The 14,429-nt window shown below is 46.7% G+C and overlaps 2 protein-coding genes across 3 annotated transcripts; both read left to right on the plus strand.

The window, feature by feature from the left end:
• The first annotated feature begins 2,296 nt into the window (after positions 1 to 2,296).
• LOC132461323 (G protein-activated inward rectifier potassium channel 3-like) lies at positions 2,297 to 7,205 on the plus strand. Of its 2 annotated transcripts, none has more exons than XM_060056378.1 (4): positions 2,297 to 2,626; positions 3,162 to 3,370; positions 3,472 to 4,690; positions 4,804 to 7,205. In XM_060056378.1, exons 2-4 carry the CDS (start codon positions 3,200 to 3,202, stop codon positions 5,001 to 5,003), a joined length of 1,590 nt encoding a protein of 529 aa, XP_059912361.1. In that variant the 5' UTR covers positions 2,297 to 2,626; positions 3,162 to 3,199; the 3' UTR covers positions 5,004 to 7,205. The 2 variants fall into 2 exon arrangements, with proteins under 2 accessions (XP_059912361.1, XP_059912360.1); XM_060056377.1 differs by having other exon boundaries at positions 2,301 to 2,626; positions 3,165 to 3,370.
• Positions 7,206 to 9,762: 2,557 nt separating this feature from the next.
• On the plus strand, positions 9,763 to 12,087 carry LOC132461326 (uncharacterized protein C11orf87 homolog). The gene is made up of 2 exons (XM_060056382.1): positions 9,763 to 10,213; positions 11,013 to 12,087. The coding sequence occupies exon 2, from the start codon at positions 11,147 to 11,149 to the stop codon at positions 11,600 to 11,602; it is 456 nt and encodes a 151-aa protein (XP_059912365.1). The 5' UTR covers positions 9,763 to 10,213; positions 11,013 to 11,146; the 3' UTR covers positions 11,603 to 12,087.
• Positions 12,088 to 14,429: the final 2,342 nt, after the last annotated feature.

Raw genomic sequence — 14,429 nt, forward strand, 5'->3', positions numbered from 1 at the left:
ATTATGCTTTTTCGACTTTTATGACCTATAAACGTTGTTATAATGATTGATAGTGATGTTTAACCACACTAAAGTGTCAAATAATGACGTACATGCATTTCGACGTATTCCCTGCTGACAGTCTGGGGTGGCTGTGCAGAGCGCTAAACACTCGGGACAACGTTTGCCTTCACTTGTTCACATTTCCGGGAAATCATCTACTAGAGGCACTCCTGCCGCGCCCCCATATGCCTGGTCAAATCTGCCCGCGCGCTTCAAGGAAGGTAACCAATCACAACGGAGTTGGGTTGGCAGGAGGGGGGCGAGACGGAGCGTTGACAGAGAATACTGAAAGCGCCCAGATGAGAGAAAGAGTTTCCAGAAAATCTACATCGTTTTTTGTGTATGGTTGAACCTGACTATCAATCATTATAACAACGTTTATAGGTCATAAAGGTCGAAAAAGCATAATAGGTCCCCTTTAAAGTAGGCTATTTCTCAATACTTTGACTGGCGTGACCTAGCGGCAACAAATGTCCACTGAGCCCGTGTACCGCTAGGTTTTTTTTTTTTTTTTTACATTCCCATGGGCCACCCCACCCTACCCCCCCCCCGTCCGTCCGGTGTGTGTGTGCGTGTGTGTGTGTGTGTGTGTGTGTGTGTGTGTGTGTGTGTGTGTGTGTGTGTGTGTGTGTGTGCAGGGCCGTTGCACGAAATCCTGGGCCCCTATACTATAGGTACTGATGGACCCCCCTGCGCTAAATTGTTGACGGGGGGGAGCGATTGTTGAGGGGGGGGGGGGGGGGTATGGAGCGATTGTTGACGGGGGGGCGGGGGGAGAAAGACGTGGCCGATAGGTAATTTTTTTTTTTTTTTTTGCCATTGCCATTGCCATGGGCCCCCCCTCTGCCTTGGGCCCCCCCACAACTGTCTCCCTTGTCCCCGCAGTCCGTCGGCCCTGTGTGTGTGTGTGTGTGTGTGTGTGTGTGTGTGTGTGTGTGTGTGTGTGTGTGTGTGTGTGTGTGTGTGTGTGTGTGTGTGTGCGCGCAATTCGTAGAGCTCCGAAACCATGACCTCAACACAGAGACAAACGCTCTTCAAATTAGCCTACGCATATTTTTTGTAGGAGTGAATTTGCTCCAAAATCGATTTGTTCGCTGACAGCCTGCTGCTGAGGAATTGCGGACATATCAAAATTGGCCCGTGTGATAACGCCTTTAAGGTGGGAACCGTGCGGTTCATCTCGTCAGTTCAAGTAGGCTATTGTTCATGATGGAATAAAGATCAGTTCAACGGGAGCATTAGTGCCAGGCAGCACACGGCAAATTATACATTTATCTTTGTCTTGTCATCTCCCTGCTTCTGAAATGAGAGAACATCGGCCAGCGCTCGTCGACCAGTGGACGAGCGCTTTCCACTGTGCAGATTAAATCGCGCAGCATTCCACTGTGCGATTATCCCTGCTGCGTACACCCTCTCATATTGTTGAAACACATGCTGGATGCTTTAATCTTTCTATGTGTTTTTTAGTTAATGATCAGGCTATAATAACACCACGTTGGCTTTAATCGCGGACAAAAGGGGACATTTCATAGGGGATGGTGGAAAACAGGACATGGCTTTTGCTGGGACTCGGGACACGCAACTCAAAATCGGGACTGTCCCAATCACCAATGACGAATGTCAGTGTAGGACGCCACAGATGCAACTAAGAAATAATCATATTAATTAATTAAAGCACAATGATAATAGTAATGCAATTTATATTAATGAGCTCATGTCGGCATGGCGGGACGTTTGAAAAAAAGTAAAGTAGTAGGCTACCGCCACTCCGACCATGGAAACAGAAATGGTCTGAGTGGAGGGACGTTTGAAAACAATGGAAGTGCCGCCACGACGACATTTAGACGTCAATGTCGGAGTGGGGTTATGTCTGAATGGGAGGCGGTCCCCTATAGGGTCATAGGGCTACTGTCGGTCATACTGTCGGTCATATGGTCATACTGTCGGTAATACAGTCATACTATCGGCCATACGGTAATAATGTCATAGGCCTTCAAAGGGTCATACAGTAGGACCCTGTAATGGTTGCTTGAAACTAGGAAAATGTAACCTTTTATGGCTCAATTAAAAACCCACTGTCATGTCTTGGTTTGTTAAATATATTGTGATGATATTAATAATGCATACACAGTATTGGACTATTGTAGTCATGTTTGTGCTTTATCTTAAACTAATATTTATTTATTAGTAAATACGATATTATTCCATGAGATCAGTAGCGGTCCATATGTCGCTGGTGGTTCCATGTGGTATTTATGGGTTTGGTGAAGTTAATGCCACGATTTAAAAAAAGCAATTCCACAGATCTTAAAGAACACTGCGATAGCTTGAATGAACTGTTGATTGAAACTTGTGCCATAATCCTCAAGCAGACAGCTGGAGCATTTATATAAAGCTGCGGCTATCGGAGCAGCCCCATACTGTCCAAGACAAAGTAAATCAGTTCATACGATACGGAGAACAGTGATTCAACCATTGTTTTGAATTGTGCCCTCATAGGCTACAGACATTCAACTCATGATAGCCTACTACCCACTGGTCTCCCATCATACTGGAACAGGACTGCGCATTCATTACTGTGACGGTAGGGCTGTGTGTGCATTATTATGTGTTCTATGCATTCTCATGTGAAATGTTATAGTCTAAAATAGTTCAGTTAAGAATGTTGAAATATTCTCACAGGCTCGGGGGCTACAGTTGAGAAAAAAATTTAATCTTCAGAAGATCTCCCTTTATGACCTGGGTATAAACTAAATGTTTATAAACAAGGGTTTGAATTCATAAATTGAGCACTTATTGGACCATTAATACTGTATTAACACTTTTGAAGTATTCACCTTTAGTAATTTTCATATTTAGTTTTTTAAAACATGAAATTAATTGATCTATATGAACTTGACATGGTTTGATTTGTCTAATCCTGTTTGATCTTAATACATCGACCTTGTGACCTACCAAAGTCTGTATCAAAGTTTAGAATATTATTATTTCCATGGTTTATTTACTGTTTATTGAGTGACGCATTTTACGTGTATTCTTGGTTTTACAAATGTATGTCATTGTTACACTGGTAAGTATTTGAAATCTATACGTGTAAGGAAATCTTTCCTGGGCTAAAGCAGGGATGGAGTGATGTATCCCAGGAGGAGCATGCAGGATGTGCACGGTGGTATTAGTGCATGATAAGCACTCGAGTAATCCCGGCAGCACGCCATCTCCATTCAGTATCCGGAGGAACTCAGTTCCACCAATACAGACGGCTGAACATCTTCTGGCCTACCTTCCAAGATCACTGCATTCTGTGCGCTACGCTCCTTACACTAACCAGGTAGCCACACTCCTCTACCTGTATGTGATGCATGCGGCAGTATGTTCACGTTAATGTTTATGAAAACAGTTTATTTGCATGTTGCTTCTCTTTTTTTTTAGGAACCTGTGACGTCTGCCATGGCGACCGTGCCAGAGACAAGAAGAGAGTCTCTTATCCTCAGCCTGAGCACTCATCAGGATAAAGGAGGACCTCTACTCTGCCCTTCTCCCTCTGAGTCAACAAGCGTCTTAAACCACTCCACCCAGGACTCAGCCACCCTCCATCCTCCTGCGTGTGTCCCCCTCCAATCAGCCCCGCAGGAGCCGCAAGAAAAACCGCTGAAAAACAAACGTCCCCAACGTGGCCGCCACCTGAAGCGCTTCAGCTCCAAGTGGCGTTCCGGGGATCCCGTGGACAGCAGCGGCGGCGGCGGCCACCCGGTCTTCACCAGCAGGGCCGCCGTCGACTCGCCGAGTGAAGCGACGCACAAGAAGCGGCGTCACCTTCTGTGTCACAGGCGGCCGGTGAGCGGAGGCGGCGGCAACCGGCGCCAACGCTATGTCAGCAAGGACGGCAAGTGTCGGGTCAACCTGGGCCCCATCGAGGACAAGACGCGCTTCCTCTCCGACATCTTCACCACGCTCGTGGACCTCCAGTACCGCTGGTTCCTGTTCCTGTTCACCATGTGCTACATCCTCACCTGGGTAGCATTCGCGGCCATCTACCTGTTGGATGCGTGGCTGCGCGACGACGTGGCTCACGCCCACGACCCCGACAGGAAGCCCTGCTTTCAGAACGTGGACAGCTTCCTGTCGGCGTTGCTCCTGTCGCTGGAGAGCCAGCGGACCATCGGCTACGGCTCCCGAATGGTCACGGCGCACTGTCCCGAGGGCGTGGTTCTGCTGATGGCGCAGTCCATCCTGGGCTCCATCATCGACGCGCTCATGGTGGGATGCATGTTCGTCAAGATCTCCCGGCCGCAGAAGCGCGCTCAGACGCTCATCTTCAGCAAGCGGTGCGTGATCTCGGAGCGCGACGAGAGGCTCTGCTTGCTGTTTCGCATCGGGGACCTGCGAGCCAGCCACATGGTCGACGCCAAGATCCGGGCCAAGCTCATCAAGTCCAGGCAGACCCAGGAGGGAGAGTTCATTCCCCTGGAGCAGTCGGAGATCAACCTGGGCTACGACACCGGCGGGGACAGGCTCCTGCTGGTGGAGCCTCAGACCATCACACACGTCATCGACCACAGGAGCCCCTTCTGGGAGGTGGGGGCGGAACGCCTGACCAGGGAGACGTTGGAGATCATTGTGATTCTGGAGGGGATCGTCGAGGCCTCGGGTACGTAGCAATGTTCTTCGGTCCCCATTTATATTCTCTGGGAAGGCGCCTCCTCTTGTTTGACATGGTTTAGTGTGGATGTTTTAGCATCGTTCCCCTTCAATGTGTTGAAGGTATGACGTGCCAGGCCAGGACCTCGTACACGGAGAACGAGATCCTGTGGGGACATCGCTTTGAATCCTGCATGTCATTGGAGAAAGGAGCCTTTCGGGTAGACTACGGTGCATTTGATAAAACCTTTGAAGTGCAAATGTCCCCGATAAGTGCAAAAGAGAGAAAAGCTGCAAAGGATCAAGAAGGTGAGCTTCATTAAAGGCCAGAAATCACTACTCATCAGTAAAAGATTGGCAGTTCTAATTGTTATCCTTTCATTGCTACAGTTATTGCCAGCGAAGAATGCATATGAATACTGATTATCCACAATAATTATTTATTTAATCCATCCAATAATCCTGAGGCCAAAAACAAAATCATTGTCAGGCCACATAAACATATAAGGTTTAAACTTTATACAACATCATATATGTTTATACAAGCACAAACTTGCATAAATTGGTCTTGTAGCCGATACTCTTTCAATATAGAACTAATTTATGCATATATACTATTACTTTATGTATATATACCATTTGTATACAAATAGGTACATATTCTACAGACAAGTGGAATCTAATTGAATGACCAACAGCTTCCTACAAGATGATCATAGTCAATCATATGGCCAACAAAACCATTTGTCCTCAAGCACCAGGATAGTAAATAGCTCTAATTTATTTCATCATTTTCTATAGGTTATTGTTAACGGCAAACTGATCCATGGGACTTGGCTGTTAAGACGATGTTTGCTCTGCTAAATCTAACACGTTCACAGTTGGCCATCGCTGCCTCCGTAAGGCCAGGTCTGGTGCTCAGAGGTGGATCTAGAAACAGGGTTAGTGGAATGAGAAGTGGGTCTTTGTTCTCTTTTCTCTGTTTCTTGAGACTAAAAGGAGAAGTAGATCTAGATCACCTCCCTGATGATATTGGTAATATAAAGTATACACCAGAGTAGCTTCAAGGTGGAATTGTCTTTCTTTAATAAAGAAAGAAGGTACACAATAATACAAAAAATAGGGTGGTGGGCGGGGGGCATCCCCTTGAGAAAACCATTTACTGACGCCTCTGCACTGGGCTAAGAATACCATGTAAGTGGGTTGGGGTCGTCTTACTGTAGTGTACTTCATGATCTGGTTGTGATGTGGGTGGTGGTAGATATGCGCTTCTGTGTGTCGTGGGTGGTAAGTATAAATCTAGCAGGAACATGCCATTTTTTTGTTGAGTGATTTTGACTTCTAGTTATCTCCTTATAGTGATAGTGGATACTCTACCTCTGCTTAGTATTTTCTTTATCCGCATGTTATTTTTTAAAAGGAATCATTCTTCTTTTGAAAAACGTAGAAATCATACTGATGGGTTTCTGGTAGCGGTCAGTCAGTCACACTGAGAAGAACATTTAGCCTACCTTGCCATTGGCATGGTAACATGCTAGCTTGGTACTGACACACTAACACATACTCCTGTGCTCTCCTTTTGTTGCCATGCGCTTTCTAAAATGCTATTGTGCTAATGCTGTGCCAGCACACTAATGTAGTAGCAGGCCACGATACTACTAACGTGTACTTATACTCTTACTTGGAGGCATACTTTTATGCCATATCATGCAAATGTGCTAATGCCTGTACGCTGTAAAAAAAAAAAATAATAAAGTTTTAACAGAAAGGTCTAGCCAAAGTCACAGCAAAACTTTGGAAACCTGTATCTTTTTGAGATAAAAACATTCTGCTTTAACCAATTGTCTGTATTTTTATGATTTGATAGACGCGAGAGTTCTGTTACCGTCTATGTTGGCTCTCATCAATGAGCACCTGTTTGGTTTTAGGGTCACTTACTCACTAACTTCAATGCACTAAAGTTTTCCTGTCTAAAAATGTCCTTCCCGAAGGAAAGCAGAATGAGGCCAGGCGGTATGAGGACGGCCCGCAATGCTCCCAATCCAACCACATGTACCCATCCCATACTTTGTGTTTGTTTCTCCAGGATTTGATTCTCCCTAGTCTGCAATGATTCTTTATTCTTTAGTCTATTCTCCAAACTCATAAACATGTTGTGTATATGTATTGTGCACCTTCTCTGAGAGGCAAAGAAGTAAAACAATATCCCTTATTTTTTACATTGACATTCCTTTGTTTTGAAACATTTGTGTTCTTGATGTGGTCTTCGGTGCCTTCCAGCACAAAAGTCAACTTGGAAAAAGATAATATTTGATTTAATATAAAGTTTCTCCACCTCACAAAGCTTTGGTACCAGAAAAAGATTTTATAATGGCCTACTTTCATGATGTCGTTTATATTATCAAATACTGGTAAATAATTTGCTTTGTGTGTGTGTGTGTTAACTGCTTGGGTAAAGGGACTGGTGAATTGTATGTACAACGTGTATGTATGCCTATGTCTCATGAAAACCAATTTAAAAGGTACTTCACTGAATGACTCACTCTTTTGAACGCATGCCCACCTCAGGTGGGCTACACTATTTATGGGCATCGACCAGACGGCCTCAAAGTGGAGCGTGGGAGTTAAGGTCCTCGAGGGTCTTGAACGAGACATTGTTGGTTTTCTCCATCTGCCATTGAAGTTGATGCTATGGTTTTGGTTGAAACACAACAACTCTATCATGATGAGGTACGAACACTCTGTAGCTGATTATAACATAAATGAATGTGCATTAAATACTTATACTTCAAGGACATACTAGTAGGGAAGGTATCACAAAGTAAAGCCTTGCAACAAAGTACATTATATGATGTTCTACATTGAGCATTGAGCTAAATACAAACATAAAATAGACGCAAACATAAATACAGAATGGATTACACCGAGGCCTTTGAATGTAATATTAGCCTACTTAATATTTAATTTCTGTACCGGTTACTAGCGCCATAGTCCTACAGCTACACTATTGAAGGGCTTTCTCAAACAGAACTAACTGACCCGATTCAGGCTGAGAACTCTCCCAGTCATGTGTCATGCTGGCTGACCTACACTTAGCCAATGAATATCAGAACAGGTGCACTCATCCATTACCGCTTAGCAGCCATCAAAGCATAGGTAATTCTTTAAACATTTTTACTGTTCATATAAATTTTTCAGCAGGCACTCATCTAGAGTGAGTTTCTCATCTGGGGAACATCGCTCTTGCCCTAGTTATACATTTTTCATGAGCGCGGATACGTAGGTCCAATTGGGAGGTCTATTGAGGGAAAAGGAAAGTCAGTGATACTCCCCATTTACAATCCCTAATACAAACCAATGCTTTGGTTTTTAGTTCAATCTTAAAACTGTATATGGATTTAAAGACTGACAGAGGTGTATCACAACTAAAGAGATAGTCCTTCTTTAAAAAAAAAATGCTTACCACCTGGAAATCATGTAATTGAAGGATCACAACAGTGGAATACTCTTTCGGTGAGTGCTGCTCAACTATTGTTCTAAAGATTTATACTTTCTTTATTATTCTCTACAAACTTTGGCACCCTACTCCTTCTACAAAATTGCACCTAGAGACTCCATGCCAATTTAAAAAATGTCAGGTTAGCTTGGAATGCTTGTATTCATTTTTTTTAAATATTGCAAATCTTTTAATGTATTATACTTTAAAAAAAAATTTTTTACAAAGAAGGTCAATGGAAGGCGGTAAAGAAGACACTTCTACTTCTTCAAACTTATTAAAATGTTTAACCGTTAACCTTCACTCAAACATTAAACAAATCAATATCAACAAATCAAAATCTGTTTTTTATCTTAAATTATATGAAAACAGAATTTCGATATAATTTATAGGCTTGAGGCCAGAGCGTGAGGACATGCTAAGATGATGCTCTAGCCCAGGGTGGCTATCACAAAAGCTAACCATTGCGGACGTCGCGGAGCCTAAACAACATCAATATTAAACCTAGAAACACCATGTCAAGCTTAAACGGTTACGTTATTTATTGATGAAATGATTTATCGATTGGAAATATGATTGTTATATATCAGACGTTTGTCTGTGGGGACCCCAATTTATATTGCTAGAGGCTCGGTGCTTGCGGGAGCCCTATCTTCCCACAGCCCCATGTTCCCACAACCCTATCTTCCCACAGCCCTATATTCCCACTGTGGGAATATAGCAACTCTTAAAAACTCTTAGAAATGTGGGAATCCCACAAGAGTGGTTTCAAAATTAGGCCCTCTGTTCCCACAGAACTATATTCCCACAATGGGCTGACCCCCTAACCCTAACCAAACTTTGTGTCTCTTCATTTACTATAAGGTGCTTTCAAAAAATCGTGTGGGAGGACAGGGCGAAGGGAGATATAAGGAACACATTACCTAATTTTGAAAATGTCCTGGAAATGTGGGATCATAGGGTTTCATTTTGAAAAAAATTGAATTGAATTGAGTGAATTGTCCTGTGTAGAACATGATCCACATTCACACGACGATATCCACACTAATATCAGTAAAGGCCAATAAAGGACTTCACCCTGTCATCCGGTTAAGACCTGCCACTGGTTCAGAGCGACCCTCAGGAGCCAGGTGTGTGTGTGTTAGTATTTGTGTGTGTTTAGTAGGTTCCCGCTCAGGTCTGTGTTCAGTACATTGAGTGGACACTGGGGTGAGGAGAGCTGCGCTGAGTGGCATCAGATGGCGACTCTGCCTGAAACAGAGCAGGTCGAGCGAGCTGGGGAAGATTGTGTTAGAAAAGGCCTACTGTATTGTTGGACTATACTGTATTGATTTACTTTAAACACTTGCCTCTTATACATGGCTCACTATTGTATAAGGGTTTCTCATCCTAAAGCATAATTTGAGCTAAAGAAAAAAACGGTTGTAATTAAAAAAAGATGTCCATTTTTAAGTGGCTCGAGCCACCAGAGCACCTCCACGCACTAAAACGGCGTTAGGTGGACTAGAACATATCCCTCCGAATAGAGTTTCAATAGAACAAAGCCAGAACATGGCAACGTGGCTGAATCGCAGAGAGCCATAGTGTCTCTTCTTCCGGAGGAGAGACGGAGTCTTGGCAGCGGTGTGATGATGCTCTGGAGATGCAGCTTGGAGTCACGTGACCGGCTGCAGCGCATCCAGCCGCTCTAGTGTGGAGCGAGAGCCGAGGAACACCTCGCATCTAAAAATAGACCACGGTGGGGTTGGATCTGAAGCAGAGCGTTTTGGGCTTCAGTTCGGCGTGTTCACCTCTTTTCTCCTCCTCTCCGGTGGGCTCGGTCGGGGTGATGCTGCTGCATTAGGCTGCAGGCTGAGTGCGGCACGTCGCAGGGGCTTTCTCATCCACCAGCCTCGTGCGTCCGAACAAAGCGGTGGGTTCGCTGAGTGTGTGAATGCGTCATTCATAAGGCTGCTCTCCTACCGTCGGATCGGTGCACTGCCGGCCGCTCCGCCGTGACGGAATCCGTCGTACAGTAAGAGAAAACAAACATCTCAGGTAAAAACTAGAGCTTATTCTGCAGACTATACATCTGGCTTACATCTCACTTACAGCAGGCGTAGAATAGGTGTGTGTGTGTGTGTGTGTGTGTGTGTGTGTGTGTGTGTGTGTGTGTGTGTGTGTGTGTGTGTGTGTGTGTGTGTGTGTGTGTGTGTGTGTGTGTGTGTGTGTGTGTGTGTGTGTGTGTGCGTGTGCGTGCGTGTAGCGATAACATTTTCAAGCGGTAGGTAACTTATGAAGGTATTTAGCAGCTACATGAGGAATATCTCTTTTTTGAGGCTCCTCATGTGTATAACTGGACCAAAAGGCACCGGGACAGGATCCGAGGCACCGGGACAGGATCCGAGGCACCGGGACAGGGTCCGAGGCACCGGGACAGGGTCCGAGACACTGGGACAGGGTTCGGTGGACCGGGACAGGGTCCGAGGCACCGGGACAGGGTCCAACAAGACAGGGTCCGCTGCACCGGGACAGGGTCCACGGCACCAGGAGAGGCTCCGGTGCCTCGGGACAGGGTCCACCAGGACAGGGTCCGGTGCCACGGGACAGGGTCCGGTGCCGGGGGACGGCTCTAGAATGCAGTGCGTCGTGCAGGATGGCTGAAATAGCCTCCACTTTGTGTCTCCCTCTGGAAGCTCTAAATCATGTATCCTATAAGATTGGATTATTCCAATGGGCGTGGCTTGGAGATGTGTATACCCTTGGGGGAGAAATCTCCGCCCTGAGATGTCTTCTTCACTTGACCACCAAAGTGGAAAGCCAATCAATGACGGAGGTTGTTTTTCTTCTGTCCCAGCATCCTTCTAGATCCCAGATGGGCCTGTCGGGACCCCTCATCTCCTCCCCGCGTTGAACGTCGAAGGAACCAAGCGGGATATCTCTTCCGACTCCAGCTCAGTGTCTCACAGCGCAGCAGGCGGTCGGAGCAGGATGAAGGCCGAGGGGCCGCACGGCGCGGGGGTCTCCGCGTGCCAGGGGGGGGCTGCCCCGGAGAACGGGACCTGCGTGACCCACCTGGACCGAGGCGTCTTCCCTCCGCTCTCCTCGACCCTGGCGCTCCTCGTGCTGGTAGCCCTGATGGTCGGGATCGTCCTCGTCTCCTTGGCGACCTTCCACCTCCACAAGAGGAAGCTCCGCAAGCGGAAGATTCAGCGTGCGCAAGAGGAATACGAGCGCGACAGCCGCGACCCCGAGGGCGCGCCGGAGCCCCCGAAGCACCCGCCGCGCGCCACCATAGTCCGTCCGCCGGGCCGGGACCCATCGTCGAGACCCCCGTCAAGTCCCGGGACCGGGGACGACCGCTCGGATAGCCCCCCCGACGTGTTAGACAGTGGGGCGCTGCGCGAGGGAGAGGAGCACACGCTGCGGGCGGTGGTCTCCTCTTGACACTGCGGAGCACCCCCCCCCCCCCCCCCCACACACCCACACACACATACACACACACACACACACACACACACACACACACACACACACACACACACACACACACACACACACACACACACACACACACACACACACACACACACACACGGCCACCTGAACATGAGACGAGTGGCTTCACTCCAGGGGGTCCGGGGAACTCTACGAATTCAGCATGGAATAAAAACCAAGGAAAGCAATATATGGCACAAAGAAAAGCCCTAGGACCCCTTCTCCAGCGACGTGGAGCTCATCCCTCATCACCGTAGTGTGCCGGACACTTGTATTATTCTCGGCTCTTGCTTGTATTCCTTAAACTGCCGTAGATCAAATAAATGTAGAATAGTTCTAAGATAGTGTCAGCGATAGATAGAGAATTAGCGTATTCTGTAAAATAAGTACAGTGACCTGTAGGTTTAGTCACGTGACGATTTGGAGTGATGGAGCCGATAGGAGTTAATGTAGTGGCGTAGTGGAGGTTGGGGAGGAGGAGGGGCGGGTGTGGAGGTGGTTTTGGTGGGGGAGGAGATGTTGGAGGTGGTGGTGGTGGTGGAGATGGTTTTCATGGAGGAGGTGGTGGAGCCTGGAGGTGGTTTTCATTGAGTAGGTGGTGGTGGAGGAGAGTGCTGTGCTTGTTGAGGATGTGTGGGCTGTGAGCGGCCACTCCTAATAGTAGTAGCACACCTGCACATCCTATCTCCGACAATATCTACTGTATAAATAATAATTTGCTTGCTTGACTTTTGAATGTCTTCCCTCTAGTATGACTACAGACCACTGTTTAACCCTACAGAGTGCAGTGGTTATGGAGAAGAACGTAACCATGTGTGATGGCCCAGGTGTCTCTAACACTGCATGCCCTCTCCCTCTCTCCCCCACTCTCCCTCTCTCCCCCACCCTCTCCCCCTCTGTGTGGGAGACACAGTGACAGTAGAATCTCTCCCTCCCTCCCCCAGCCTCCCTCTCTCCCACCCTCTCTGTGTTGGAGACACAGTAACGGTAGTCTCTCCCCCACCCTCCCCCTCTCCCTCTCTCCCCTCTCTCTGTGGGACCCACAGCGACAGTAGTCTCTCCCTCTCTCCCTCTCTGCCCCTCTCACAGTGACAGTAGTCTCTCCCTCTCTCCCTCTCTGCCCCTCTCACAGTGACAGTAGTCTCTCCCTCTCTCCCTCTCTGCCCCTCTCACAGTGACAGTAGTCTCTCCCTCTCTCCCTCTCTGCCCCTCTCACAGTGACAGTAGTCTCTCCCTCTCTCCCTCTCTGCCCCTCTCACAGTGACAGTAGTCTCTCCCTCTCTGCCCCTCTCACAGTGACAGTAGTCTCTCCCTCTCTCCCTCTCTGCCCCTCTCACAGTGACAGTAGTCTCTCCCTCTCTCCCTCTCTGCCCCTCTCACAGTGACAGTAGTCTTGTTAGGAGTGTTGTGGTGCTGGTAGGCAGCGTAAGCTGCGTATAGACTATATCATTGGCCAAGTTATTTGCGTGATCGTTTCCCCCTTGAAGTGACTTCATATCTACATGACCTACACCCAATGTCGGTGTTATAATGTGTTATAACCCCCCCCGCCCCCCCCCCAAAAAAAAACCTTGTCAGTGGCACTAGTTACTAGGTTATTGTAGGATCCAGATCTTCTGTTGTGGTCATGCACATGAGATTGTTTGCTTCCTCCCATGTGTCAGAGAATCTATTGGAGCTTCCCACGGTATTTTCATCTTTGAGTATTTATAATGTATCCTCCTGGAATATATAATAAAAAGAGAATCCCTTAAAAACAAGAGGGCCAACTGAATCCAACATGGCTTTCCTTCAGTGTGTGTGAAATGTTGTTCACCTGCATAACATCCTGACTAGGTTCACAGCCTACACCGTTACATCGTCACTGTTGACTAATGCCTGAGGGGGCCTTCCCTAGAGGATCAGAAGTCTCCTCTCAGGGCCGTCCCAGGGAGGGTCGGGAAAGGATCGCAGGCAGCCTCACATCAGATAGGACCAACTTACCAAAGATTGCCATCACAGTTTAACATGCGGTTATAAATCAATATTTAATAAATGGAACCTAAGCATATCCTTGCAATGAAGTGCTAAAGGTGCACCTCAGCCCGTTACACTGCACAGGCTTTCTTATTGTTCAGTCGAGCTTTCCAAACCACCGATATGAAATGATCAAATGTTGGGACCATTTTTAAATCACTCACCATTAATGTTCAGCCTCCTTGTCAAAAATGTTTCTGATATAATGTATGGTTACAAGGACATCTTCTAGGGACTATCAAATGTAGATTAGACCTACTTATGTAAGCCGCTGGCTTTTCTTTTACAGGGGAAAGACTTTTTGTTGAATCAACACATACGTTTTAGTAAAAAAATTAATAAAAAATAAAGGCCCATGCTATGTACAATGCTGGTCTGCAGTGGGTAGCAGTACATTACTATGTGCGCGTTGCCTCCGTCCTACACCGGGGTGCTCATGCATTCTCTTCTTGTCCTCTGAGGCTCTCCCCTTGGCATGGTCCTGCATTCAAATGTCGCTCTATCAATTATGGAGATTCATAACTGCTCTTTCTCGCCCAATCTCTCAAAGACAAACATAAAAAAAACATTGCCAAATGCAAAAATAGCCAAAGCCATGGCAGTGTCCCCACTGCACATTCATATTACGAACACAACTACAACACACTGGCATTGTGTTCCTGTAATACTAGCAAGAAATACAGGCATATAATTGATTATCCCTCGACACATAATAAACCACATGTTTTAAATGTATCTTCTGATACTATTCATACCATCA

This window comes from Gadus macrocephalus, chromosome 7 (assembly GCF_031168955.1).
Source record: "Gadus macrocephalus chromosome 7, ASM3116895v1".
Classification (NCBI taxonomy): domain Eukaryota; kingdom Metazoa; phylum Chordata; class Actinopteri; order Gadiformes; family Gadidae; genus Gadus; species Gadus macrocephalus.

Excerpts from the sequence above, each read along its gene's own strand:
- LOC132461326 (XM_060056382.1), top strand. The coding sequence starts at position 11,147 with ATGAAGGCCGAGGGGCCGCACGGCGCGGGGGTCTCCGCGTGCCAGGGG.
- LOC132461323 (XM_060056378.1), top strand. The coding sequence starts at position 3,200 with ATGTGCACGGTGGTATTAGTGCATGATAAGCACTCGAGTAATCCCGGC. Across the intron at positions 3,371-3,471 it reads ACGCTCCTTACACTAACCAG|GAACCTGTGACGTCTGCCAT; the intron begins GTAGCCACACTC and ends CTTTTTTTTTAG. Across the intron at positions 4,691-4,803 it reads GGGGATCGTCGAGGCCTCGG|GTATGACGTGCCAGGCCAGG; the intron begins GTACGTAGCAAT and ends AATGTGTTGAAG.